Raw genomic sequence first — 25,964 nt, forward strand, 5'->3', positions numbered from 1 at the left:
ATATACATATACATATACATATACATATAGATATACATATATATATATACACACACACGTTTAGAAAATATATACATTTATAAAATATATAAATGATTTAGAAAATCAGTTTGTGTTTATATCTATTTAAAAAGTCCCTGATTTCCCCCAAATCTAGTTCAAAAATAACTAAAGGCATTTATATCCATATAAAAAAATATTGTTTTGTTGTAAGTGACAACACAGCAATCATGACTGTTTGTAAAAGAATTTAAAAAACACGTCAAATTATAAATGGGAATTGAAATATGCCACCAATTGTCTGTGCTAAAATGCAAATAGTCGTCTTTTAGTTTGTTTAGAATATTTAACCACAAGTTTTTCCCCTAGAGATTAGAGCTGCCTCCTTAAATATTGGTTTTGAACATTTTTCCCCCAAAATGGATTTTAATGTAGCTTAATCTTTTCAGAGCAACACTCAGATTTATAAATCCAGCCAAGAACTGCCATTTACTGAGACATATTTCTTACACTTGGAAGCAGGTTTATTCATATCAAACAGCATTATGATCTTACAGCACAAAAACAATTCTTCATGAGGCACATGCAGGCGTGTGCAGCCATTTTACAATCAACCAAAGTGCATAAAGAGGGGCAGCAGCACAAATCAATCATTTTAACTGTTTATCTTGTAGACGTCACACGTTGTCTTTGTGCACTTTGCTTTATTGAGCCAAGTTATGAGATGGCAGAAAGGCATGAGGACATGCAGAGCCGTTCGGAGCTGCAAGCAGCACTCGGCAGATCCGAGTCAGGCGAGTCCATGTCAGCAGAATAAGATCTGAAATGCAGCACGCTGACAGAATGAGAGAGTGAGACGCAGAGTGAGACAGAGAGAGAGAGAACAAAAGGCTCCATTTCAAGTCCTGCATGGTGAGTGCGAGTGTTGATCGAGCAGTCGGTGATTCATGCCGTAAAGATTGGAGGAAAACACAGCACAGGCTCATGAAAGCAAACCCACAGTCTTCCCCCACTATCTCACCTGAACAGGCAATCCCTCCACACAAACACACACACACAAACACCCACAGCCTTTCATTCAGGATGCGCAAAATGAAAATACAGAGCACAAAAAAAGCTGCCCAACAGCTGAAGGCTTGACCAAACTGAAGGCTTTTGTCTCAAAATGCAGAATGTGTCAAAATAAACATCTGCATAAGGAGAAAACCCAGAATGTCTGAGATTGTGTTTTTTTTTTCCTATTTAAGAAGGTAAGACATTTATTTGCAAACGGTGAGAACAAAGTGAAACAAAGGGCTTAAAAGACTTTACAGGAGAAAGTGGAGGCATTCAGCAGAGAAAGTGATGAGAACTTGGGTTACAAGGAAAGAGTTGGGGACAACAGATCACTGATGTAATCAGGTGTAGTAAGGGGACCACCAGGCCTGCATAATGACGGTTTAGCTTACCAAGTCTTATGCAGACATCTAAAACATACAATAGAACCAGATAAACTATGGCATACATCTATAATATTTAACAGAAGTGCCATAGTGTCACTGCCCCACTCATCACCTTGACATCAGTGACCCCGCCCTCTGCTTCTCCTAAAGTGATAACAAGAGGAACTGGAAAGGCTAAGGTGGCGGCTAAACGGAGGTCTTACACATCGAGCGTCGGTAGATGGCCTTGTCTTTGTCTTTGTCCTTGGATCTGTTCCTTATGAAAGGCAACCTCTTTATAGCTGTCCAAGCACAGCCAGAGGCAGGCAGACAGTCAGACAGACAGGGAAGGGACAGCGACAGAACAAACCCAGAGAGGTGGAGGAGAGGAAAATAAAGAAAATAGGAGGGCAAAACAGATGAATGTCGTTAACGTCGGCACAACCGGAGCCAGGGGAAGACATGAACAGAGAACTTAGCCTCAACTAGGCAATGTCAGGCAGAACATCTAAAGCTGGACCAACCGGAACCAAAATCAGATTGTCCACTACGTTGATACACATCACTGGGCTGGACGTCACATGACAAGGTGTGCGACACATGAGAGCCATTGCTGTGCTACGCAAAGAGTCTGAAAAAGGGACAACATCTGCTATTAATTGTTAACACTACTGCAACTCTAAGTCCAATGGCATCACATTTTGAGGATCATGAAAAAGTTTTAATTTAAAGTGGGAAATGGGTCAGTTATGCTGGCTTGATTGACCAAATTAACGTGCATGTGCTCCGCAGTCCGGTGTATTTTGGTTCAGTTAACACAAAGATAAGGTGACCCACACACCTAGTCTGATAGATCATCTGTAGAGCAGATGATTAAAAAGCTAATTAACTACCGGTGGTGTTCAGACAATCACTTATCAATGATCGCAAAATAAACATGAAGCCTGAAAAGCTGTAATAGACTGAATGTTCTGTTCTTTGTTTGGGAAATGTTTGCGAGTGGCTTTTGGTTGTTTTTTGGCTTTATTTTACCTTTCAATAAACAAAATCTGAACCAATTGTCCAGATTTTGGACAATACCACCACGCTTTAGTTCATAAAGCGTGGTGGTATTCATAATCAGTCATCAAATAAGATGAAATATTTCAGAAAGCATAGAAGCTAGAGTTTGCTAAATTATAACAAACTACTGTTCCTACCGTGGCAATTATCTAAAATGTAATTATCCGATATAAAAGAGAAAACGGACAGAAACCGAAATGTTTATATATTTACATCTATGGTGAATTCATATTGTACATATTAAAACTTCTGCAATTTTCTCAACGTTAATTTAAGCCATATTAGAAATTGGATAATAAATAAAGGCCTACAACCATTTTTGTGACACATTTGTGCTCATCTTGCATTGGAACACTGAGGTTTTGTGGATATGACTATGAATAGTAATGGCGCCTGTAGATGTGCGTCATTAGCATTAGCGGCTAATAAGTGCTGTCCAATCCAGTGATGTATATTGATGATCCAGCATCAGGTGTTTCAGTCTAAGCAAAAATGCTGTCCCATACTAAAGTATGGGGCAATGTAAAGTATATATATATGTATATAAAAAATATCTAAAACTGGAAAAATTTTGTTCGGAAAATAAACATTAACAGACCACATCAAGTACTTTTTCTTTGTATTATAAATTGACTTATTAAATGTCAATTTAACATTTCCAGTTTGTAAATAAGACACATCCAAAATATCAATTTACTGAAATTCCACTTTGTTTTTGAAAAATCTCACAGTAGTTTAGAGGGCAGGCGTGTATAAATCTTACAAACAATGAATCAAAAATATAAACATGGTATTCAAATACACATTCACACACACGTCGCAGCATTCTCACATTGACGATCCAAACCTCTAAACACCACTACACTCCCTGCCAGACATTACCATTTTTCAACATGACTGTCGACACAGAACCACTTCTAGACGAGACGAAGGAGATGATGAGTATTAAAGGGTGCAATGAGGAGAGCTTCCAGAATTACTAGAGTGTTCCCAAAAATCCCAGACAAAGAGGAAAACGGCTTGGACATTTTCCAAAACGACCAGGGCTCCTAGTAAGCTGTGCTCTTAATCGGACCGGCTTAAAGACATTCTGTACATGCAGGTAAAACTCAATAGATTACCATGCATTCACTTTCAACCTAATTTGTTTCAGCAATTCAAATCAAAAAGTTAAACTCATTTGTTGCATATGAAGTGGAATAATTCAAGTGTTTGTTTCTGTTAGATATTGACAGTTAGTGAAAAGCAGTAGAAACTTTTTCCTCTTTAGCTCAGATTAGGGTGTTTCTGGTATTCTCTGTGGTTCAGAAGAAGCTAAGCACAAAAAATGAGACCGCTGTAATCTTAAATATCATATTGTGCTTAGTCACACAACATATTCAAGATTGTAGATATCATTGTTGATACCCTATTTTCTTAACAGCAGGTTTTCCTTCCACTCAATTTCCAATTGAATACAAAACTTTGCGGCTGAACAACTGTCAAGTAATTAGTCTTCTCTTTGATTGTGTTGGCCACATCATTCCATATCAAAAATCCTGTTTTTGCAATATGAAAACTTACTATTGTGAAACAGAATTTGGGGGTTTCTTTATTCATCAAAATCAGCTGAAATTAAAACTATTCAATTCACATAAGGAGCTTCGTTTTTGAACTGAATCACTGAAATTCATATTTACATGCAACTTTACTCTTGACTAACTAATAAACTAAAACAGAAATCTTCAAGGTCATAAATCTACTCCTGTGTCAAAAAAAAACAACAACAAAAAAAACACCAACCCTTTTCTAAGCTGCAGTAACCTCTTGGAGACACTAAGTGAGAGGAACCATTTCTTGCACCCTTTAATAGTTTTAATGCTATGATAGAGCGTGATCCTCTCCCTCTTTACAGGTGAACTGCACGTATCAGAAGGTTAACATACTAGCAGCTTAACTCTTACTTGCATTTTTAGAAATGTTGAAAGAAGTAGACCAAGGTTGTATTATGGTGTAACTGGCTTCCAGCGTTTGAAGCACATGAGGTGCACTCAATTCAGCTTAAAATGGTGACAACCTGAACAACTCTACCAAAATAAACAGTCGAGCAACAAAGACACGGTTGAATGAAATTAAGGAAAGCCAGATCTCGATCTGGCTTTCCTTAATCACAATAGTTGTAATTATTTTAGTAGAGTAACTACTCTGACTTTACACTATTGTGAGTTTGAGTATAAAGTCCAATTTCCTTCAAATTATTGGGCTTTTTTGTTTGCCCAATGTTTACTTAGTCACAGTAGTAAAAACAGATAAACCAACACCTGTTGTAGTTAGTTGAACATTAGTAATTAGACGCCTCAGAATAAAATGTTGGCACTATTAAATTGATGCGGAATATCACTGAAAGATAAATTATGTACAATTTAGCTTTAATCCAAACATTTATAAAGTAGTTTACTGAAGATTTAAGACTATGCTTGAATATTTTTTTTTCCTCCTGCATGATAATTGTTACAGGTTTTATACCAAACTTTGGACACAGTGCCTTTTACTTAAATACTTTTTCCTTTATAGAGACTTAAATCTTTTTTTTTTCCCGGGGGGAAAAGATCCAGACACACTTGTCTAAAAACCTTTAAGCCAAAGAAAAAAAACAAGTCTTCCTCCTAATCCTTATTAATACTATTGCTAGTTTCAGCATACTACCTGTAGCTTACAGCTTGTTTGAGAATAAACAATAATATGAATTCTGCTAAAGGAGAAAAACATTTGCTGCCAAGTGTGCAGCCAGCTGCAAAATCATCGTCCTATCAGGTGGAGTACTAACTGATTAAGTATTAGACATTGTTGTAAAATAGATTTCATGACATCTCCCTTTATTTAATTTTGGTTACCATCAAAATAAGATTGAACAAATCCAGTGCACCTCATGTTGCTCCAAACATGAACGGCATCTGATTTCTTTAGGTCAAAAGTGTCGAGTCAGAGTCAACCTTGTCCTGCTGCACAGCTCAGCTGTAACTTCTATGAGTGACACAGACAATGGACTCACAAAGACATGCCCCGAGAGACATGACAGTCGGGTCATTAGCCCCGCCCACCCTCCCTATCCACGGCATACCATTGGACGAACCCTGACTTTGGGCATGGGAATGCTGCCCTCTCCTTCCTTCGCAGAGAAATAAAGAAGCAAAGGAGTGGTTAGGGAATAAAAGACTCAGCCATACTGTACAAACCCACTTGGAACCCGTGCGTTCCTGTCCTGCGCATTATTAATCAAGAAAGTGTGTGTTTCTTTTTGCACTCACTTATGCTCCTCTTTTGTGTGAGCGTGTCATCCAGCGAGTTGGACCCAGAGCCGATGGAGGAGCTGTCCTGGCTGTCTGGAACAAAAGTGAAAACACTTTCCCCCAGCTCCGAATGAGAGGGGGTCAGCGTGAGAGAGCGCATCCGCTCCCGGCTCTTCGGCTTCATCAGCTTCTTCATCTTCAGAGTGATCCAGTTGCCACGCCTTTGACGAGAGGTCACAGAGGTGAAATGAAGACAGCAACAGGAGACCATAAGCATGTGGTAGATCATAAGTTATGACGCAACATAACATTTTCTTTACAGAATAAATATTTTTTGTTATACGTCAGATCTCATGTGACCATATGACATTGCTTTTTTTTTTTTTTTTTTTTTACCTGCGTGGAGGCGAAGGATCAAAGAATTTGTACTGGTCCATTATTTTCTCCTCAAGTTTTTCCTTCTGTCTCCTCAACTCGTTTAGCTTGTCTCTAAAGATCGCACAAAGAACAAAAAAGCAAAACAAAAAAAAACAGTGAACTTGCAAACCAAACATCTTACAAGATTACAGTATTACTACCTTAAAAATGTCACATTTTTTCATCTTACAAACCACCAGCTAATGCACTGCATTGGGATTTTATGCAATACATCCACACAAAGTAGTACATATTTGTATGGGGAAAACGATATAAACAATACATAGATTTCAGCATTTAAGCATATTCACTCTCTGGATCAATACCCTTTTAGAATTATACCCCTTTGCAGCTTCAAGTCTTTTTAGGCAGAATCACATCCAGGTTGGTGCATTTAGAGACTGAATTTTTGTCCAACATTCTTTGAAAAATTGCTTAAACCTTGTTAGATTAGATGGTTTGGAAGTACTCAACAGACCTGGGAAACAATTCCAGAAGCAGTATTTTTGTTATAGTGAGATACAGACAGTTAAAGCTGTAGAGTAACTGTTCTGTTAGTTTTCCTTTTTACATTTAAGCCAAAAAGTTAAATTTTGGTCTCATTTAACTCTTTTACAAGGACTCAACAGTAGACTATTCCACCTGGAAGATTTCTCCTCGCCATTCTAGCCACCATTTACAAAATAAGTGATTTCTGAAGGCAAATAGCTGTTGTATTAGTGGTATGAGATGCAAAATGTGAAAAATCCAAGGGGCACGGATGCTTTTGTAAGGCACCGTAATCCAACATTCACTCCAAAGAAAAAGACAAATGTATCTCTTGTTTTACATGTATTGTCTTTGCTCTACATGGAACAGGTCCTTGCTCTCCATCGTCTGCTCCAGAAGTGTGCGGTTCTGCAGCATCAGGGTCTGGATCTGGTCCAACAGGTGACGGTTCTCCTCCTCCAAGTTGCCTTTCAGCTGGCTCAACAGCTAATTCACACGAAAAGGGAAGACCGGCTTAAAACATTAAAGAGATTTATCCAGAAGCGTTCAATACGAATACACTTGAAGGTCTCGTTACCTCACACTGGTTGGTGAGTTTAGTGGAGGTGATGTCCAGCTGCTGGTATTGCTCCTTGAGTTTGGAGAACTCGGCTTCTAGCTTGGTCTGCTCCAGCTTTGCACTGTTCAGCTGGCTCTTTATGTTCTTATGGTCCACCTGCAGACTCTCGTTGTCCTTCATCAGTTGGTGATAGGCGGTGTTCAGCCTGGAAAGACAGCACAACAGACTCTTTGGTGGAAATGTGCATTTCAGTCACCCTGAAAACATCCCACTCGCTTTCTACTTCTAAATGTCAAACTTTTCCAGACTAAACAGTCCAGATTTCTCCAAATACTTCAGACATTTTGAACCGTTATATTTCACAATTATGAATCGACAGTAAAAAAGTTGAATTCTGATTTGGTTGTGGGGGTTGATTTACAAGTACAGATTTAAATACATGAACATACTACATATAAATTTAACATTTTTTTGTTGTTTTTTTTTTGCCCCATTTCCAGCAGTTGGACCAGAAAAAGTCAACCTGAGCAGCAGCCAGGAAGCAGAAACTCCAAGACCTCTGAACCATGAACGAAACAGTCGACCTTTAAATTTTAGACCACCTGCATTTGTCTCTGGGTTCTTAGTAAAATTAGGAAACAAATTCATCAATTAGATGGACCAAAAATCTGATGTGGAAGACACCATTTACATGCAAATGGACGAAAAAGATTCATTTTGTAGCAGTTTTTAATTTGACTGGAAAAAAAAAAAGACTTAAAACTGAAACATTTTCCATAAGCCAGTATTTTATAGCATAAAAAGCCTGACCTGTCGTTTTCCTCTTTGAGCAGTTTGCACTGGTCAGCTGTGGCTTGGTGGCTCTGATTCTCCTGAGCCATCTTGTCCTGCTGCTCCTTCAGGTTTTTCTCCAACTCCTCCAGCTCTCCCTTTCTCTGCAGGAGCTGCTTGTACCTGGACAGAAGGAAAACAAAATACAACTTAAAGACAACAATTTTTTTTGTTTTAAAGTTCCTCAGAAAAATGACAGAATTGATTGAATATTGCTGTAGTTCAAGAGAAGCTCACTTGTCCTCCAAGTCTCTGTGCTGTTGCTCCAGGCTCTTATGGGAGGTCTTCAGGCCGCCGTGTTTCCCAATCAGAGCTTCGTACTCGGCCGCCTGCCGCTCGTGGAGCGCCGCCAGCTTCTCGTGATCCCGGAGCAGCAGCTCGTAGGTCGCCCTCAGCTCCTCCTTCTCTCTCAGCGCTCCCTCCCGCTCTCCCTCCACGCTGCTCTGCTGGCTCTGCAGCTGGGCGTTCTGGGCCATGAGGGCCGCACTTTGAGAGCTCAGGGTGGAGTTCTCCACCTACAGGACAGAGGTGGAGGGGCAGCACCATCACTTAAAACATATGATTTGTGGTATATTTCAAGTGAAGATGAAATATTCAAAGCCCAGATCTCTGCGAATCAAACATTAAAACCCAAGGAAGAATTTATTTGAGTTTTTGCCTGTAGGGGGCACTGCGTCCGTGTGGGATAACCTCCAGCTTGGGAGAGGAAATAAAAAAGCGGAAGCAAGTTTCTTTATCAGTTTATGAGTTCCCTTTATGGCCACAGTGGTTTACCAGCCCAGTCATCACAGACAATATTTACACTCTGACAGACAGACTGGGTTCAGGTAAAACAGCAAAGGCAGCACAATGACACAGTATTCGCCAACATGCAGCGTGCCGTTACATACGTACAACTCGCAGCAACCTACTTGAACATTTTCCAGATGCAGTAAGCAGCTGCCACACATAAGAAGAGTTTGAAAAGCTGCCAAACAGTGAGAGCAAACGCAAATCCATAGCAGGGAGCAAAGCTGACTGGCTGCACAAACACAGAAGGCGGGACGAGATATCTGTGTTATTTTTGATGTACGCTCCTGAACAGGCACCATAATGTAACCAGTATGATACAAGGTCACATTAATGATAACCAAGTTATTCTGAAACCGGTGAAATGTTCGCAAAGACATTTTAAAATAAAGTCCCACTCACAACATTAACCGATTTGCATTTTGCTACAAAGTATTTCAACTGTGTAGCACACTAGATTGTGTTCAACTGGATTTTCATTCAAGAAACTTAACATGATCTTCAGTGGAAGGCAAAATAAGAAACGTTGACAATTTAGACCACTATTAACGATAAAGACAGAACTTTTGTTGCTAGTGTTCCTCTTTAATTCCTGATATGAATAGAAAACAACATTCGGGATGTTATTTTTGCTATAAATATCTATGCAATGGTCTGAAACAGCAGTGTGTGGGTCTGAATCATCCACACATACACCACTGACACAGAAATCACCAAGCTCCTGCCACTGTCAGGATTCTGCTGCAGGATTCTGGCAGCTTTGACACCCAAACATGTTGCCACCAGGAGGTTTTGTTTTCATATCAAACCAAATTCATCACAGAAAGAGATCCATTAAAATTGAATCATTATATATATGCCTGCCCTCAGAGGACGAAGGTTGTTGACAGTGAAAAGGCTGCAAAACTATTGGAGGACTTTGAACTTCATGAGTTCAAATCATTGTAAAGCACAAGTAGAAATAAAACATAAAAGTGTTTATTAAGCTGCTCTTGTAAGGGAAAAGAACCAGTATAGGACTTAAATGCAAAAACTGCTAAATACTTAAAAAAAAAAAAATTCTGTTCCTCAAAATACATAAGGAATATAGGCTAAACTATTTAATGTTGGGTTATTTCTGGTTTTCCCTGTTTGTATGATGGGTTTACCTGCAGTTTGGCATTCTGCGTCTGCAGAGTGGTGTTGTTCTCCTGTAAGGAGGCGGTCTGCCTCTGCACCGCTACAATCTGTGCCTGCAGGTTGGAGCTCTGAGTTTCCAGTTGTTTGAGTTGGCTTCTCAGAGCCACCTTCTCAGCCTGCAGTGTAGCATTCTGAGGGGAAAAGCACACAAAAATCATAATGAATAATACAGAAATTTGGAACCGAAATGGAGGGCGGAAAAAAACAACAAAAAAAAACACACACCTGAGAAATCTAAGATTCATTTAAACTTACATTTCTCTCCACTTCAATTAGTCTGTCTTTGACTTTCAGAAGCTCCCTGGTGGCTTCATGGCTCTCCTTTTCCCATTTATTGACGGTCTGGGAGTTTTCCCCTCCTTTCGGGGGAGAGCTGTGCACCATCCTTTCCTCCTCCTCTCTCTGGCGAAGCGCCTCATAGTTCTTCTTTACCTGAGGTGAATCAAGTAAACCATTAAGCTAAATAGCTAAATACTCTAATAGCTGCTGCAGAAGAACATTTTAAGATGTTTTGAACTTTAAATTTCACGGTTTTTTTCAAGCATCTTCTTGTAGCACGTTTATTTTCCAGTTTAGCTTCAAGTCTGCAAAGAAGAACTATTGTTTATATTTATTATAAAAGCATGGATTTCAATTTTGCTTACCGTTTTTAGCTCCTGCCGAAGTTGCTGGTTGAGGTTGGAGGATTCCTGTAATCGCGCCTCTAAAGCAGCGATTTTCTCCTCTTTGATCTCCAAAGATGATTTCAGAGTTGACTCCAGTTTGGTTTCAAGCAGCTTAAACCTGGGAATAAATAAAGGTTTATGTAGTTATGTGTTAAATGCATAAATGTATTACGACAATGTGGAGGGAAAAAAAAAAGGTAAATTATCATCTCACTAAGGAAGGGATGACTCTGGCTTGGAAAATAGAGAGAAAAACAGCCCTTCCAGTAAAATGGGTCATTATTCTGAATGTTGTAAAGGAGTTTAAATTTAAACCAGCCTTCAAAGATTTTATAAAGGCTGTGTCACAGATCAGCAATCATTGTGTACCTGTCATCGGAGCTCTCATCGTGCAGGAGTCTCTCTTTGTTCAGTCCAATTTTCTCCAATTCATGAGTAAGTTTCTCAAGGTCATTATTCATCTGCTGCGTCCGCAGTTTCTCACTCACAAGCTCCTACACACACGCACGCATGTGCGCGCACACACACACACACACACACACACACACACAAAATAGTACATGTTAAGCATCTTCTAATAAAACCCCACATTTACTTAACATTTATATAAAAACAACATTAAATGACTAACGTAGAGTAGATCAGTAAAGCTGATTGTTTTAATTTAATCTGCTGAATCTTAACACATACATTAAAAAAAAACAAAAACAAACTCTGCTTACCTCTCTTAGTGTCATCAGTGTCTTCTTATCTATACTGCCCTGTTTGACCAGCTCCTTGTTCTCTTTCTCCAGGTCCTTGACTCTCGTACACGAGTCCCTGAAGAAGATCATCTCCTTGCCCATGGTGCGGTTCTCCTTCTCCAGGGCGGCGATCCGCTGGTTGCCGTCATCCAGCTTGGAGTCGCGGATCTCGGCCTGCTGCCTCAGTCGCTTGTTCTCCTTCTCCAGAAGCTTCTTATCTTTCTCCAGCTGGGAGCTTTCCAGTTCCAGAGTTTTGTTCTGTGAGTGAGACGGGACGCAGTAAAGTAAAGATGGACGCTAACTGCGGAACATTAGCGTAGCGACCGTGACTACGGACTACCTCCTGCTCCAGCTGCTCCAGCCGTTTACTCGAGATCTTCAGTTCCTCCAGGTTACGCTGAAGGGTTTGGTTCTCCGTTTCCACCTCTTGCAATTCTGCCTCCAGCTGCTGGATCTTCTTGCTGCTGTTCTCCAAAGCCTTCTGAAGCCGCTGGTTCTCCGTGTCCAGACCTTGGTAGCTCACCTGGGAAACAAAAGTGTAGAAAAACTTGAACAATGCAGTCATTTTTTAACTGTTGTGTTGAAGAAAGTAATTGTGAATATTTAGACTTAAAAAAAGGCTATTTGCTGAAAAAACAACATATTCAGAGCAGTGATTAAGCCAAAACTATACTAAAATACACACAGGTTCCATTTAAAACAATATAAAAACAGAAATTTTGTAAATATGCTCTACCCAAAACTCAATGCCATAGTTTTAGCTTCACCAGATTCAAATTCTGTAAATAAAAAAATTATATATATGTTTAATCACCTTTTGCTATCCAGATATTTAGTTATTCAAAAAATAATCAACAGGTCAGCCCTTCAGTATGTTGGTGTTGAGTTGAGCAGAAAGTGCTGAGCTTTTCACATTTAGACGTTACAGAAGTTTTTGTTTTAGATGGAGATGCAGTGTTTGTTACAAAACAGGTGTTAAGCATTTTAGGCAATAAATTATTTAGCTATTTAAAAAGAAATGTAATTGTTTATTTGCATTTTTTTATATTTCTAATGTATTAAAAAGGCTTAAAAGAAAAATCTGCACAATGTGTCAATTTTTTAAGATCCGATTAATCGTCAAAAAGATTAATAGATTAATTGATAACTAAAGTAATCGTTAGTTGAAACACTGATTTATTATGAGGAATATGATACAACGAGTTTGCTTATTTTACAAACCAAGAAAACCAGCTGACATCACAGTCCAGGAGCAGCTCCTTGATGTGTGTTCATACCTCTAATCTTTCTGTTTTCTTAGACGAGGCTTTAAGCAGTTCCAAGCTGCGCTTCAGCTGGGTCCTCTCGCTCTCCAGCTCCCTGTTCTCGACTTCCAGCTGAGCGGCCTTTGCCCCCGCTGACCGGAGCGTCTCGGTTGAGCGCCGGAGCTCCAGGTTCTCCTGTTCCAGCTGGCCGTTTTCCTTCTCCAGCGCCTCTAACTGGAAAGCCATATTTTTCAGAGCGTCCAGTTTCTTCTTTAGACGGCGGCCCTCCACCTCCAACTCAGAGTTCTCCTTCTCCAAAGAAGAAACCTGCAAGGAAGAGGTGTGAGAAGTTGGGAGATGCAAGTCTGAAACAAATGCATTATTTCTAATCTGGCAGGATGTCTTGACATAAAAAAAATCAAGACTTTTTTATGTCTTGATTCCCAAATTAAATGTAACAAATTCACATGTTTATGTCCTATTTTAAAGCTGTAGAGGCAAAGATTCCCTGTGAAATTTCTGCATACATTTCTGTTTAGATCAGACTTTAAAAACACAAATGCTGCAAAAACCAAAACGTATAGGAAAAAAAATCTGCAAGTGACATCATCAGATACAGCTATGAAATAAACGCTCCATACTTTTTTCTTTTTCTATACCTGAACAATTATCAAGTCAAATTCTATTTTTTTTGTCTAGACTCCACAAGAACCCTGACTTTGAGAATCTACATTCATTGCATTGAGATTGTTAAACAAATCAAATCATTAGTAAAGTACAAAAATATTCCACAACCCAAGTGAAAATGTATGGATTAAAAAAAAAAATTATTTAAAACATAAGCAAACCAATATAGCAATATGTGAGGAGATGGACCAGACCTTCTCGCAGGTAATTCCAAGAGTGGCAACTTTCTTCTGCAGGCTTTCATTTTCCCTTTCCAGCTTCTGCAGCCGAATCTCCAACTCTTCTGCTCTCTCACCTTTTTCCTTCATCAATTCAAGCTCCTTTCCTGCATTAAAAAAAAAAAATCACTTTTCAAAACACTCAAAACTCTTGTTAAAATGAAGAAAACAGAACTAAATACTATTCTCAGAAAAACATTCAAACCCAAAAATGTTCATCCAGCTGGTTACTCACGTAGCTGCTTCCTTTCAAATTCGAGCTTATTCAGTTTGCCCGTCGTCTCGCAGATCGACTCGTGAAGAACTCTGTTCTCCTTCTCCACGTCTTTCACGCGGGCCTCAGCTCCAACCTGGCAGCGTTGACGCAGCGAGGAAATGGTTTGGCTCAGGTGCTTGTTCTCCTGCTCTAGACCCTTCGTCTGCAGAGAACGAAATGAAGCTTTGATTTAATTGCGATTGATGTTCTTAGTGGGATAGGAACAGTACAAGGCACCGATTTCCCAGCAGAATCAACACTACAAACACAAAAAACTAGGATAACTCTGCCGTTTGCCTGACCGACTGGAATAGCACAGCATTAGTTACATCTCATTATGTTTGCAACAAAGCCAATGGAGGCAGATAATCTGCGAGTGCGGCGTTCTGTTTGCTTTCCCCCCTGAAGCTCATCAAAGCTGGATTTAACGAATCAGAAGGTTAAACTAATCAAAGGTGTCAGATTTGGGTCTGACAACTGCAAAGACCTGGCCACACACAGTGAGCGACTCCATCTAAGCTGCAGACTGCAAGAAATCGGGATTCAACGAAGCATTCAGCGAGTTGATCCAAATGCAGATGTCTGAAAACTGTTTGCAGGAACAATCAGTGAAATGTATTTATTCTGCATGTTTTTGTGGGACATCTTGGAACAGTTGGCGAAAATTTTATAGGGAAAAAAAAAAAAGAGTTTATATCAAAACTATTTGATGTTTTTTTTCTAATGTGTTAAATGTCAGTAGTCAAACATTAACTTTCTAAATTAAAGTGAATCCTACATGAGATTAGAGCTAAAAAGCCTTGAAGTCACTCTTTAATCAGCTAGAAGTGTCACAGTTTTAACGGATAACAATCAGACTGTTCCGAACAATTACAAAATGGCTTCTGAACAGCACTGAGTGTGTGTTTGCATGCCCACCTGTCTCTCTGAGTTTTCCCTGAGTGTCTCCAGAGTCTTCTCCAACAAAGCCTTTTCCTTCATCAGGTCCGTACTCAGTGACTCGGCACTACGGAGCGACTCCCTATCCACCATTAGTTCATTCTCCAGTCGCTCCAACTGCAATAAATAAGAGCCTTTTATCTGTATTGTATATACACACTAATACAAAAGTAATTTAAAATAATTTTAATCTGTTGAAACAAATCCTGAATTTTTGGTACTTCAAAAATATTGTTTTTATTTGGCACTTAACTTTAAGCACAGAAAAAGTATCCACATGTCATTTTTAACCATAAAATGATTGCGATACAAATAGAAGAACTGTTTAAAATAATACCCCATTCTGTATGAATTAAATTCATAGTGAAACAACAATGAAATGAAATATGCTTATTTGTGAGCTACACAAATCCCAATAGCTGCTTCAAATTTAAACGCATCTTGGATTAAGTTTTTAAAGTCGCTTAGAAATTCCACAGGGTGGATTTTCTCTTTGAGGGAGATGAAGTTAGTGGTATGTTTTTTTGTTCGGAGGGCACACAGAGAATCTTATGTTTCTGAAAATAGCTGCGAAACGTCTTTTAGCACAGGGTGTTCCAGAGTTAAAGGCAGTTAAACCATGTGGATTTACAGCTTTGCTTTCATCCTCCTATCCGCCCCTCTTTATCCTTGCCCAGTTTTACTTTCTCTGTGTCACTGTGATCTAAAGGTCTACAGTCAAGAGGAGGCATGTACATTATGCAGGGAGTGCTGGTGTAGCATGTTGGTTTTGCTGCTGAAGAAGAGAGAATTAAAGATGTTCTAGAAATAAAAACATCACAAATCCCGAAATGAGTCTGTTCTAAGAATCAAAGAAATTAAGGCTTACTTTCTGGTTAAGTTTCTGGTTTTCTTGATTGGCTTTGGTCAGTTTAGCTGTGTTGTCCTGACTGGCTGTCCCTTTGAGTTCCTCCACCTTCTTCAGCAGAGCTTGATTTTCTTTCTCCAGCTTTAACAGGCGACTGGAGGTCAGCTCATTCACCTCCTCGCCCAAAGACTTCTGCGGGGCTAAAATAAAGACAGAACTTCAATGTCTTTGCAAAATACAAGATGCATCATGTCTTTTGCCTCATTACTACTAAATATCAATAACTCAGATTAAATCTTGAGAGACTGTAATTCCACTAAAGCAAGCTTTGACAAACATCCACCTTCACAGAGTCTTTATCCAGATCCTGGGCTTGCTAAACCTATTAACAGCTCTTATTATCCAACTCCACAGCTTATCTTTCAGGAGTCACTGAATATTAATTACAGCACAGATCTTAACCAAGTGGAAAGAAAACCCTGTGGAGGCTGGCACATACAGACAGAGCCTGGAGGGACGATGCCAAGATTAAGGGCCAAAGACCAAGGCCTGGTCCGTCGCCCGTCTGCAGCTTCCAGTAGAGTGAACTCTTCAGTGTCTGTTAGCAGCTTAACTTTTTAAGTGAATGACTTATTCTTTATTTTCCCATTCTTTATATGCTCTCTGTTACTAAAGTTAAAACAATTAATTGTGATTAATCAATTATTGAATTAATCATCAAGTGATTTAATAATTGATTGATCATTAACTAGCATAGAGACTCCAAAAAAAGTAAGTTATCGANTATTAGTGGTATGAGATGCAAAATGTGAAAAATCCAAGGGGCACGGATGCTTTTGTAAGGCACCGTAATCCAACATTCACTCCAAAGAAAAAGACAAATGTATCTCTTGTTTTACATGTATTGTCTTTGCTCTACATGGAACAGGTCCTTGCTCTCCATCGTCTGCTCCAGAAGTGTGCGGTTCTGCAGCATCAGGGTCTGGATCTGGTCCAACAGGTGACGGTTCTCCTCCTCCAAGTTGCCTTTCAGCTGGCTCAACAGCTAATTCACACGAAAAGGGAAGACCGGCTTAAAACGGTAAAGAGATTTATCCAAAAGCGTTCAATAAAAATACACTTGAAGGTCTCGTTACCTCACACTGGTTGGTGAGTTTAGTGGAGGTGATGTCCAGCTGCTGGTATTGCTCCTTGAGTTTGGAGAACTCGGCTTCTAGCTTGGTCTGCTCCAGCTTTGCACTGTTCAGCTGGCTCTTTATGTTCTTATGGTCCACCTGCAGACTCTCGTTGTCCTTCATCAGTTGGCGATAGGCGGTGTTCAGCCTGGAAAGACAGCACAACAGACTCTTTGGTGGAAATGTGCATTTCAGTCACCCTGAAAACATCCCACTCGCTTTCTACTTCTAAATGTCAAACTTTTCCAGACTAAACAGTCCAGATTTCTCCAAATACTTCAGACATTTTGAACCGTTATATTTCACAATTATGAATCGACAGTAAAAAAGTTGAATTCTGATTTGGTTGTGGGGGTTGATTTACAAGTACAGATTTAAATACATGAACATACTACATATAAATTTAACATTTTTTTGTTGTTTTTTTTTTGCCCCATTTCCAGCAGTTGGACCAGAAAAAGTCAACCTGAGCAGCAGCCAGGAAGCAGAAACTCCAAGACCTCTGAACCATGAACGAAACAGTCGACCTTTAAATTTTAGACCACCTGCATTTGTCTCTGGGTTCTTAGTAAAATTAGAAAACAAATTCATCAGTTAGATGGACCAAAAATCTGATGTGGAAGACACCATTTACATGCAAATGGACGAAAAAGATTCATTTTGTAGCAGTTTTTAATTTGACTGGAAAAAAAAAAAGACTTAAAACTGAAACATTTTCCATAAGCCAGTTTATTTTATAGCATAAAAAGCCTGACCTGTCGTTTTCCTCTTTGAGCAGTTTGCACTGGTCAGCTGTGGCTTGGTGGCTCTGATTCTCCTGAGTCATCTTGTCCTGCTGCTCCTTCAGGTTTTTCTCCAACTCCTCCAGCTCTCCCTTTCTCTGCAGGAGCTGCTTGTACCTGGACAGAAGGAAAACAAAATACAACTTAAAGACAACAATTTTTTTTGTTTTAAAGTTCCTCAGAAAAATGACAGAATTGATTGAATATTGCTGTAGTTCGAGAGAAGCTCACTTGTCCTCCAAGTCTCTGTGCTGTTGCTCCAGGCTCTTATGGGAGGTCTTCAGGCCGCCGTGTTTCCCAATCAGAGCTTCGTACTCGGCCGCCTGCCGCTCGTGGAGCGCCGCCAGCTTCTCGTGATCCCGGAGCAGCAGCTCGTAGGTCGCCCTCAGCTCCTCCTTCTCTCTCAGCGCTCCCTCCCGCTCTCCCTCCACGCTGCTCTGCTGGCTCTGCAGCTGGGCGTTCTGGGCCATGAGGGCCGCACTTTGAGAGCTCAGGGTGGAGTTCTCCACCTACAGGACAGAGGTGGAGGGGCAGCACCATCACTTAAAACATATGATTTGTGGTATATTTCAAGTGAAGATGAAATATTCAAAGCCCAGATCTCTGCGAATCAAACATTAAAACCCAAGGAAGAATTTATTTGAGTTTTTGCCTGTAGGGGGCACTGCGTCTTTGTGGGATAACCTCCAGCTTGGGAGAGGAAATAAAAAAGCGGAAGCAAGTTTCTTTATCAGTTTATGAGTTCCCTTTATGGCCACAGTGGTTTACCAGCCCAGTCATCACAGACAATATTTACACTCTGACAGACAGACTGGGTTCAGGTAAAACAGCAAAGGCAGCACAATGACACAGTATTCGCCAACATGCAGCGTGCCGTTACAGACGCACAACTCGCAGCAACCTACTTGAACATTTTCCAGATGCAGTAAGCAGCTGCCACACATAAGAAGAGTTTGAAAAGCTGCCAAACAGTGAGAGCAAACGCAAATCCATAGCAGGGAGCAAAGCTGACTGGCTGCACAAACACAGAAGGCGGGACGAGATATCTGTGTTATTTTTGATGTACGCTCCTGAACAGGCACCATAATGTAACCAGTATGATACAAGGTCACATTAATGATAACCAAGTTATTCTGAAACCGGTGAAATGTTCGCAAAGACATTTTAAAATAAAGTCCCACTCACAACATTAACCGATTTGCATTTTGCTACAAAGTATTTCAACTGTGTAGCACACTAGATTGTGTTCAACTGGATTTTCATTCAAGAAACTTAACATGATCTTCAGTGGAAGGCAAAATAAGAAACGTTGACAATTTAGACCACTATTAACGATAAAGACAGAACTTTTGTTGCTAGTGTTCCTCTTTAATTCCTGATATGAATAGAAAACAACATTCGGGATGTTATTTTTGCTATAAATATCTATGCAATGGTCTGAAACAGCAGTGTGTGGGTCTGAATCATCCACACATACACCACTGACACAGAAATCACCAAGCTCCTGCCACTGTCAGGATTCTGCTGCAGGATTCTGGCAGCTTTGACACCCAAACATGTTGCCACCAGGAGGTTTTGTTTTCATATCAAACCAAATTCATCACAGAAAGAGATCCATTAAAATTGAATCATTATATATATGCCTGCCCTCAGAGGACGAAGGTTGTTGACAGTGAAAAGGCTGCAAAACTATTGGAGGACTTTGAACTTCATGAGTTCAAATCATTGTAAAGCACAAGTAGAAATAAAACATAAAAGTGTTTATTAAGCTGCTCTTGTAAGGGAAAAGAACCAGTATAGGACTTAAATGCAAAAACTGCTAAATACTTAAAAAAAAAAAAATTCTGTTCCTCAAAATACATAAGGAATATAGGCTAAACTATTTAATGTTGGGTTATTTCTGGTTTTCCCTGTTTGTATGATGGGTTTACCTGCAGTTTGGCATTCTGCGTCTGCAGAGTGGTGTTGTTCTCCTGTAAGGAGGCGGTCTGCCTCTGCACCGCTACAATCTGTGCCTGCAGGTTGGAGCTCTGAGTTTCCAGTTGTTTGAGTTGGCTTCTCAGAGCCACCTTCTCAGCCTGCAGTGTAGCATTCTGAGGGGAAAAGCACACAAAAATCATAATGAATAATACAGAAATTTGGAACCGAAATGGAGGGCGGAAAAAAACAACAAAAAAAAACACACACCTGAGAAATCTAAGATTCATTTAAACTTACATTTCTCTCCACTTCAATTAGTCTGTCTTTGACTTTCAGAAGCTCCCTGGTGGCTTCATGGCTCTCCTTTTCCCATTTATTGACGGTCTGGGAGTTTTCCCCTCCTTTCGGGGGAGAGCTGTGCACCATCCTTTCCTCCTCCTCTCTCTGGCGAAGCGCCTCATAGTTCTTCTTTACCTGAGGTGAATCAAGTAAACCATTAAGCTAAATAGCTAAATACTCTAATAGCTGCTGCAGAAGAACATTTTAAGATGTTTTGAACTTTAAATTTCACGGTTTTTTTCAAGCATCTTCTTGTAGCACGTTTATTTTCCAGTTTAGCTTCAAGTCTGCAAAGAAGAACTATTGTTTATATTTATTATAAAAGCATGGATTTCAATTTTGCTTACCGTTTTTAGCTCCTGCCGAAGTTGCTGGTTGAGGTTGGAGGATTCCTGTAATCGCGCCTCTAAAGCAGCGATTTTCTCCTCTTTGATCTCCAAAGATGATTTCAGAGTTGACTCCAGTTTGGTTTCAAGCAGCTTAAACCTGGGAATAAATAAAGGTTTATGTAGTTATGTGTTAAATGCATAAATGTATTACGACAATGTGGAGGGAAAAAAAAAAGGTAAATTATCATCTCACTAAGGAAGGGATGACTCTGGCTTGGAAAATAGAGAGAAAAACAGCCCTTCCAGTAAAATGGGTCATTATTCTGAATGTTGTAAAGGAGTTTAAATTTAAACCAGCCTTCAAAGATTTTATAAAGGCTGTGTCACAGATCAGCAATCATTGTGTACCTGTCATCGGAGCTCTCATCGTGCAGGAGTCTCTCTTTGTTCAGTCCAATTTTCTCCAATTCATGAGTAAGTTTCTCAAGGTCATTATTCATCTGCTGCGTCCGCAGTTTCTCACTCACAAGCTCCTACACACACGCACGCATGTGCGCGCACACACACACACACACACACACACACACACAAAATAGTACATGTTAAGCATCTTCTAATAAAACCCCACATTTACTTAACATTTATATAAAAACAACATTAAATGACTAACGTAGAGTAGATCAGTAAAGCTGATTGTTTTAATTTAATCTGCTGAATCTTAACACATACATTAAAAAAAAACAAAAACAAACTCTGCTTACCTCTCTTAGTGTCATCAGTGTCTTCTTATCTATACTGCCCTGTTTGACCAGCTCCTTGTTCTCTTTCTCCAGGTCCTTGACTCTCGTACACGAGTCCCTGAAGAAGATCATCTCCTTGCCCATGGTGCGGTTCTCCTTCTCCAGGGCGGCGATCCGCTGGTTGCCGTCATCCAGCTTGGAGTCGCGGATCTCGGCCTGCTGCCTCAGTCGCTTGTTCTCCTTCTCCAGAAGCTTCTTATCTTTCTCCAGCTGGGAGCTTTCCAGTTCCAGAGTTTTGTTCTGTGAGTGAGACGGGACGCAGTAAAGTAAAGATGGACGCTAACTGCGGAACATTAGCGTAGCGACCGTGACTACGGACTACCTCCTGCTCCAGCTGCTCCAGCCGTTTACTCGAGATCTTCAGTTCCTCCAGGTTACGCTGAAGGGTTTGGTTCTCCGTTTCCACCTCTTGCAATTCTGCCTCCAGCTGCTGGATCTTCTTGCTGCTGTTCTCCAAAGCCTTCTGAAGCCGCTGGTTCTCCGTGTCCAGACCTTGGTAGCTCACCTGGGAAACAAAAGTGTAGAAAAACTTGAACAATGCAGTCATTTTTTAACTGTTGTGTTGAAGAAAGTAATTGTGAATATTTAGACTTAAAAAAAGGCTATTTGCTGAAAAAACAACATATTCAGAGCAGTGATTAAGCCAAAACTATACTAAAATACACACAGGTTCCATTTAAAACAATATAAAAACAGAAATTTTGTAAATATGCTCTACCCAAAACTCAATGCCATAGTTTTAGCTTCACCAGATTCAAATTCTGTAAATAAAAAAATTATATATATGTTTAATCACCTTTTGCTATCCAGATATTTAGTTATTCAAAAAATAATCAACAGGTCAGCCCTTCAGTATGTTGGTGTTGAGTTGAGCAGAAAGTGCTGAGCTTTTCACATTTAGACGTTACAGAAGTTTTTGTTTTAGATGGAGATGCAGTGTTTGTTACAAAACAGGTGTTAAGCATTTTAGGCAATAAATTATTTAGCTATTTAAAAAGAAATGTAATTGTTTATTTGCATTTTTTTATATTTCTAATGTATTAAAAAGGCTTAAAAGAAAAATCTGCACAATGTGTCAATTTTTTAAGATCCGATTAATCGTCAAAAAGATTAATAGATTAATTGATAACTAAAGTAATCGTTAGTTGAAACACTGATTTATTATGAGGAATATGATACAACGAGTTTGCTTATTTTACAAACCAAGAAAACCAGCTGACATCACAGTCCAGGAGCAGCTCCTTGATGTGTGTTCATACCTCTAATCTTTCTGTTTTCTTAGACGAGGCTTTAAGCAGTTCCAAGCTGCGCTTCAGCTGGGTCCTCTCGCTCTCCAGCTCCCTGTTCTCGACTTCCAGCTGAGCGGCCTTTGCCCCCGCTGACCGGAGCGTCTCGGTTGAGCGCCGGAGCTCCAGGTTCTCCTGTTCCAGCTGGCCGTTTTCCTTCTCCAGCGCCTCTAACTGGAAAGCCATATTTTTCAGAGCGTCCAGTTTCTTCTTTAGACGGCGGCCCTCCACCTCCAACTCAGAGTTCTCCTTCTCCAAAGAAGAAACCTGCAAGGAAGAGGTGTGAGAAGTTGGGAGATGCAAGTCTGAAACAAATGCATTATTTCTAATCTGGCAGGATGTCTTGACATAAAAAAAATCAAGACTTTTTTATGTCTTGATTCCCAAATTAAATGTAACAAATTCACATGTTTATGTCCTATTTTAAAGCTGTAGAGGCAAAGATTCCCTGTGAAATTTCTGCATACATTTCTGTTTAGATCAGACTTTAAAAACACAAATGCTGCAAAAACCAAAACGTATAGGAAAAAAAATCTGCAAGTGACATCATCAGATACAGCTATGAAATAAACGCTCCATACTTTTTTCTTTTTCTATACCTGAACAATTATCAAGTCAAATTCTATTTTTTTTGTCTAGACTCCACAAGAACCCTGACTTTGAGAATCTACATTCATTGCATTGAGATTGTTAAACAAATCAAATCATTAGTAAAGTACAAAAATATTCCACAACCCAAGTGAAAATGTATGGATTAAAAAAAAAAATTATTTAAAACATAAGCAAACCAATATAGCAATATGTGAGGAGATGGACCAGACCTTCTCGCAGGTAATTCCAAGAGTGGCAACTTTCTTCTGCAGGCTTTCATTTTCCCTTTCCAGCTTCTGCAGCCGAATCTCCAACTCTTCTGCTCTCTCACCTTTTTCCTTCATCAATTCAAGCTCCTTTCCTGCATTAAAAAAAAAAAATCACTTTTCAAAACACTCAAAACTCTTGTTAAAATGAAGAAAACAGAACTAAATACTATTCTCAGAAAAACATTCAAACCCAAAAATGTTCATCCAGCTGGTTACTCACGTAGCTGCTTCCTTTCAAATTCGAGCTTATTCAGTTTGCCCGTCGTCTCGCAGATCGACTCGTGAAGAACTCTGTTCTCCTTCTCCACGTCTTTCACGCGGGCCTCAGCTCCAACCTGGCAGCGTTGACGCAGCGAGGAAATGGTTTGGCTCAGGTGCTTGTTCTCCTGCTCTAGACCCTTCGTCTGCAGAGAACGAAATGAAGCTTTGATTTAATTGCGATTGATGTTCTTAGTGGGATAGGAACAGTACAAGGCACCGATTTCCCAGCAGAATCAACACTACAAACACAAAAAACTAGGATAACTCTGCCGTTTGCCTGACCGACTGGAATAGCACAGCATTAGTTACATCTCATTATGTTTGCAACAAAGCCAATGGAGGCAGATAATCTGCGAGTGCGGCGTTCTGTTTGCTTTCCCCCCTGAAGCTCATCAAAGCTGGATTTAACGAATCAGAAGGTTAAACTAATCAAAGGTGTCAGATTTGGGTCTGACAACTGCAAAGACCTGGCCACACACAGTGAGCGACTCCATCTAAGCTGCAGACTGCAAGAAATCGGGATTCAACGAAGCATTCAGCGAGTTGATCCAAATGCAGATGTCTGAAAACTGTTTGCAGGAACAATCAGTGAAATGTATTTATTCTGCATGTTTTTGTGGGACATCTTGGAACAGTTGGCGAAAATTTTATAGGGAAAAAAAAAAAAGAGTTTATATCAAAACTATTTGATGTTTTTTTTCTAATGTGTTAAATGTCAGTAGTCAAACATTAACTTTCTAAATTAAAGTGAATCCTACATGAGATTAGAGCTAAAAAGCCTTGAAGTCACTCTTTAATCAGCTAGATGTGTCACAGTTTTAACGGATAACAATCAGACTGTTCCGAACAATTACAAAATGGCTTCTGAACAGCACTGAGTGCGTGTTTGCATGCCCACCTGTCTCTCTGAGTTTTCCCTGAGTGTCTCCAGAGTCTTCTCCAACAAAGCCTTTTCCTTCATCAGGTCCGTACTCAGTGACTCGGCACTACGGAGCGACTCCCTATCCACCATTAGTTCATTCTCCAGTCGCTCCAACTGCAATAAATAAGAGCCTTTTATCTGTATTGTATATATACACTAATACAAAAGTAATTTAAAATAATTTTAATCTGTTGAAACAAATCCTGAATTTTTGGTACTTCAAAAGTATTTTTTTATTTGGCACTTAACTTTAAGCACAGAAAAAGTATCCACATGTCATTTTTAACCATAAAATGATTGCGATACAAATAGAAGAACTGTTTAAAATAATACCCCATTCTGTATGAATTAAATTCATAGTGAAACTACAATGAAATGAAATATGCTTATTTGTGAGCTACACAAATCCCAATAGCTGCTTCAAATTTAAACGCATCTTGGATTAAGTTTTTAAAGTCGCTTAGAAATTCCACAGGGTGGATTTTCCCTTTGAGGGAGATGAACTTAGTGGTATGTTTTTTTGTTCGGAGGGCACACAGAGAATCTTATGTTTCTGAAAATAGCTGCGAAACGTCTTTTAGCACAGGGTGTTCCAGAGTTAAAGGCAGTTAAACCATGTGGATTTACAGCTTTGCTTTCATCCTCCTATCCGCCCCTCTTTATCCTTGCCCAGTTTTACTTTCTCTGTGTCACTGTGATCTAAAGGTCTACAGTGAAGAGGAGGCATGTACATTATGCAGGGAGTGCTGGTGTAGCATGTTGGTTTTGCTGCTGAAGAAGAGAGAATTAAAGATGTTCTAGAAATAAAAACATCACAAATCCCGAAATGAGTCTGTTTTAAGAATCAAAGAAATTAAGGCTTACTTTCTGGTTAAGTTTCTGGTTTTCTTGATTGGCTTTGGTCAGTTTAGCTGTGTTGTCCTGACTGGCTGTCCCTTTGAGTTCCTCCACCTTCTTCAGCAGAGCTTGATTTTCTTTCTCCAGCTTTAACAGGCGACTGGAGGTCAGCTCATTCACCTCCTCGCCCAAAGACTTCTGCGGGGCTAAAATAAAGACAGAACTTCAATGTCTTTGCAAAATACAAGATGCATCATGTCTTTTGCCTCATTACTACTAAATATCAATAACTCAGATTAAATCTTGAGAGACTGTAATTCCACTAAAGCATGCTTTGACAAACATCCACCTTCACAGAGTCTTTATCCAGATCCTGGGCTTGCTAAACCTATTAACAGCTCTTATTATCCAACTCCACAGCTTATCTTTCAGGAGTCACTGAATATTAATTACAGCACAGATCTTAACCAAGTGGAAAGAAAACCCTGTGGAGGCTGGCACATACAGACAGAGCCTGGAGGGACGATGCCAAGATTAAGGGCCAAAGACCAAGGCCTGGTCCATCGCCTGTCTGCAGCTTCCAGTAGAGTGAACTCTTCAGTGTCTGTTAGCAGCTTAACTTTTTAAGTGAATGACTTATTCTTTATTTTCCCATTCTTTATATGCTCTCTGTTACTAAAGTTAAAACGATTAATTGTGATTAATCAATTATTGAATTAATCATCAAGTGATTTAATAATTGATTGATCATTAACTAGCATAGAGACTCCAAAAAAAGTAAGTTATCGAGTAAGTTTTCTATATATATATATATATATACACACACACATATACATAC

At 39.6% G+C, this 25,964-nt stretch overlaps 1 protein-coding gene across 2 annotated transcripts in view; it reads right to left on the reverse strand.

Annotated features, from left to right (window-relative positions):
- The window catches only part of ccdc88ab (coiled-coil domain containing 88Ab), a 70,939-nt gene that overhangs the window by 6,520 nt on the left and 38,455 nt on the right, over positions 1 to 25,964 (reverse strand). Inside the window, exons 13-31 of one of the 2 annotated variants that reach the window (XM_007551159.2) lie at positions 25,154 to 25,332; positions 24,266 to 24,403; positions 23,327 to 23,510; positions 23,068 to 23,198; positions 22,220 to 22,513; positions 21,283 to 21,465; positions 20,922 to 21,200; positions 20,569 to 20,693; positions 20,179 to 20,317; positions 19,790 to 19,966; positions 19,504 to 19,665; positions 17,804 to 18,081; positions 17,546 to 17,689; positions 16,752 to 16,938; positions 16,515 to 16,660; positions 6,149 to 6,241; positions 5,771 to 5,973; positions 5,584 to 5,631; positions 1,646 to 1,723 (exon numbers count right to left, since the gene is read on the reverse strand). In XM_007551159.2, coding sequence (XP_007551221.1) covers positions 1,646 to 1,723; positions 5,584 to 5,631; positions 5,771 to 5,973; positions 6,149 to 6,241; positions 16,515 to 16,660; positions 16,752 to 16,938; positions 17,546 to 17,689; positions 17,804 to 18,081; positions 19,504 to 19,665; positions 19,790 to 19,966; positions 20,179 to 20,317; positions 20,569 to 20,693; positions 20,922 to 21,200; positions 21,283 to 21,465; positions 22,220 to 22,513; positions 23,068 to 23,198; positions 23,327 to 23,510; positions 24,266 to 24,403; positions 25,154 to 25,332 — 3,168 coding nt within the window. Of the gene's footprint in view, positions 1 to 1,645; positions 1,724 to 5,583; positions 5,632 to 5,764; positions 5,974 to 6,148; positions 6,242 to 16,514; positions 16,661 to 16,751; positions 16,939 to 17,545; positions 17,690 to 17,803; positions 18,082 to 19,503; positions 19,666 to 19,789; positions 19,967 to 20,178; positions 20,318 to 20,568; positions 20,694 to 20,921; positions 21,201 to 21,282; positions 21,466 to 22,219; positions 22,514 to 23,067; positions 23,199 to 23,326; positions 23,511 to 24,265; positions 24,404 to 25,153; positions 25,333 to 25,964 lie in introns of both variants that reach the window. The other variant, XM_016670973.1, reaches the window with a different exon arrangement.

The sequence above is a fragment of the Poecilia formosa genome, unplaced genomic scaffold (genome assembly GCF_000485575.1).
Source record: "Poecilia formosa unplaced genomic scaffold, Poecilia_formosa-5.1.2 Scaffold40, whole genome shotgun sequence".
Classification (NCBI taxonomy): domain Eukaryota; kingdom Metazoa; phylum Chordata; class Actinopteri; order Cyprinodontiformes; family Poeciliidae; genus Poecilia; species Poecilia formosa.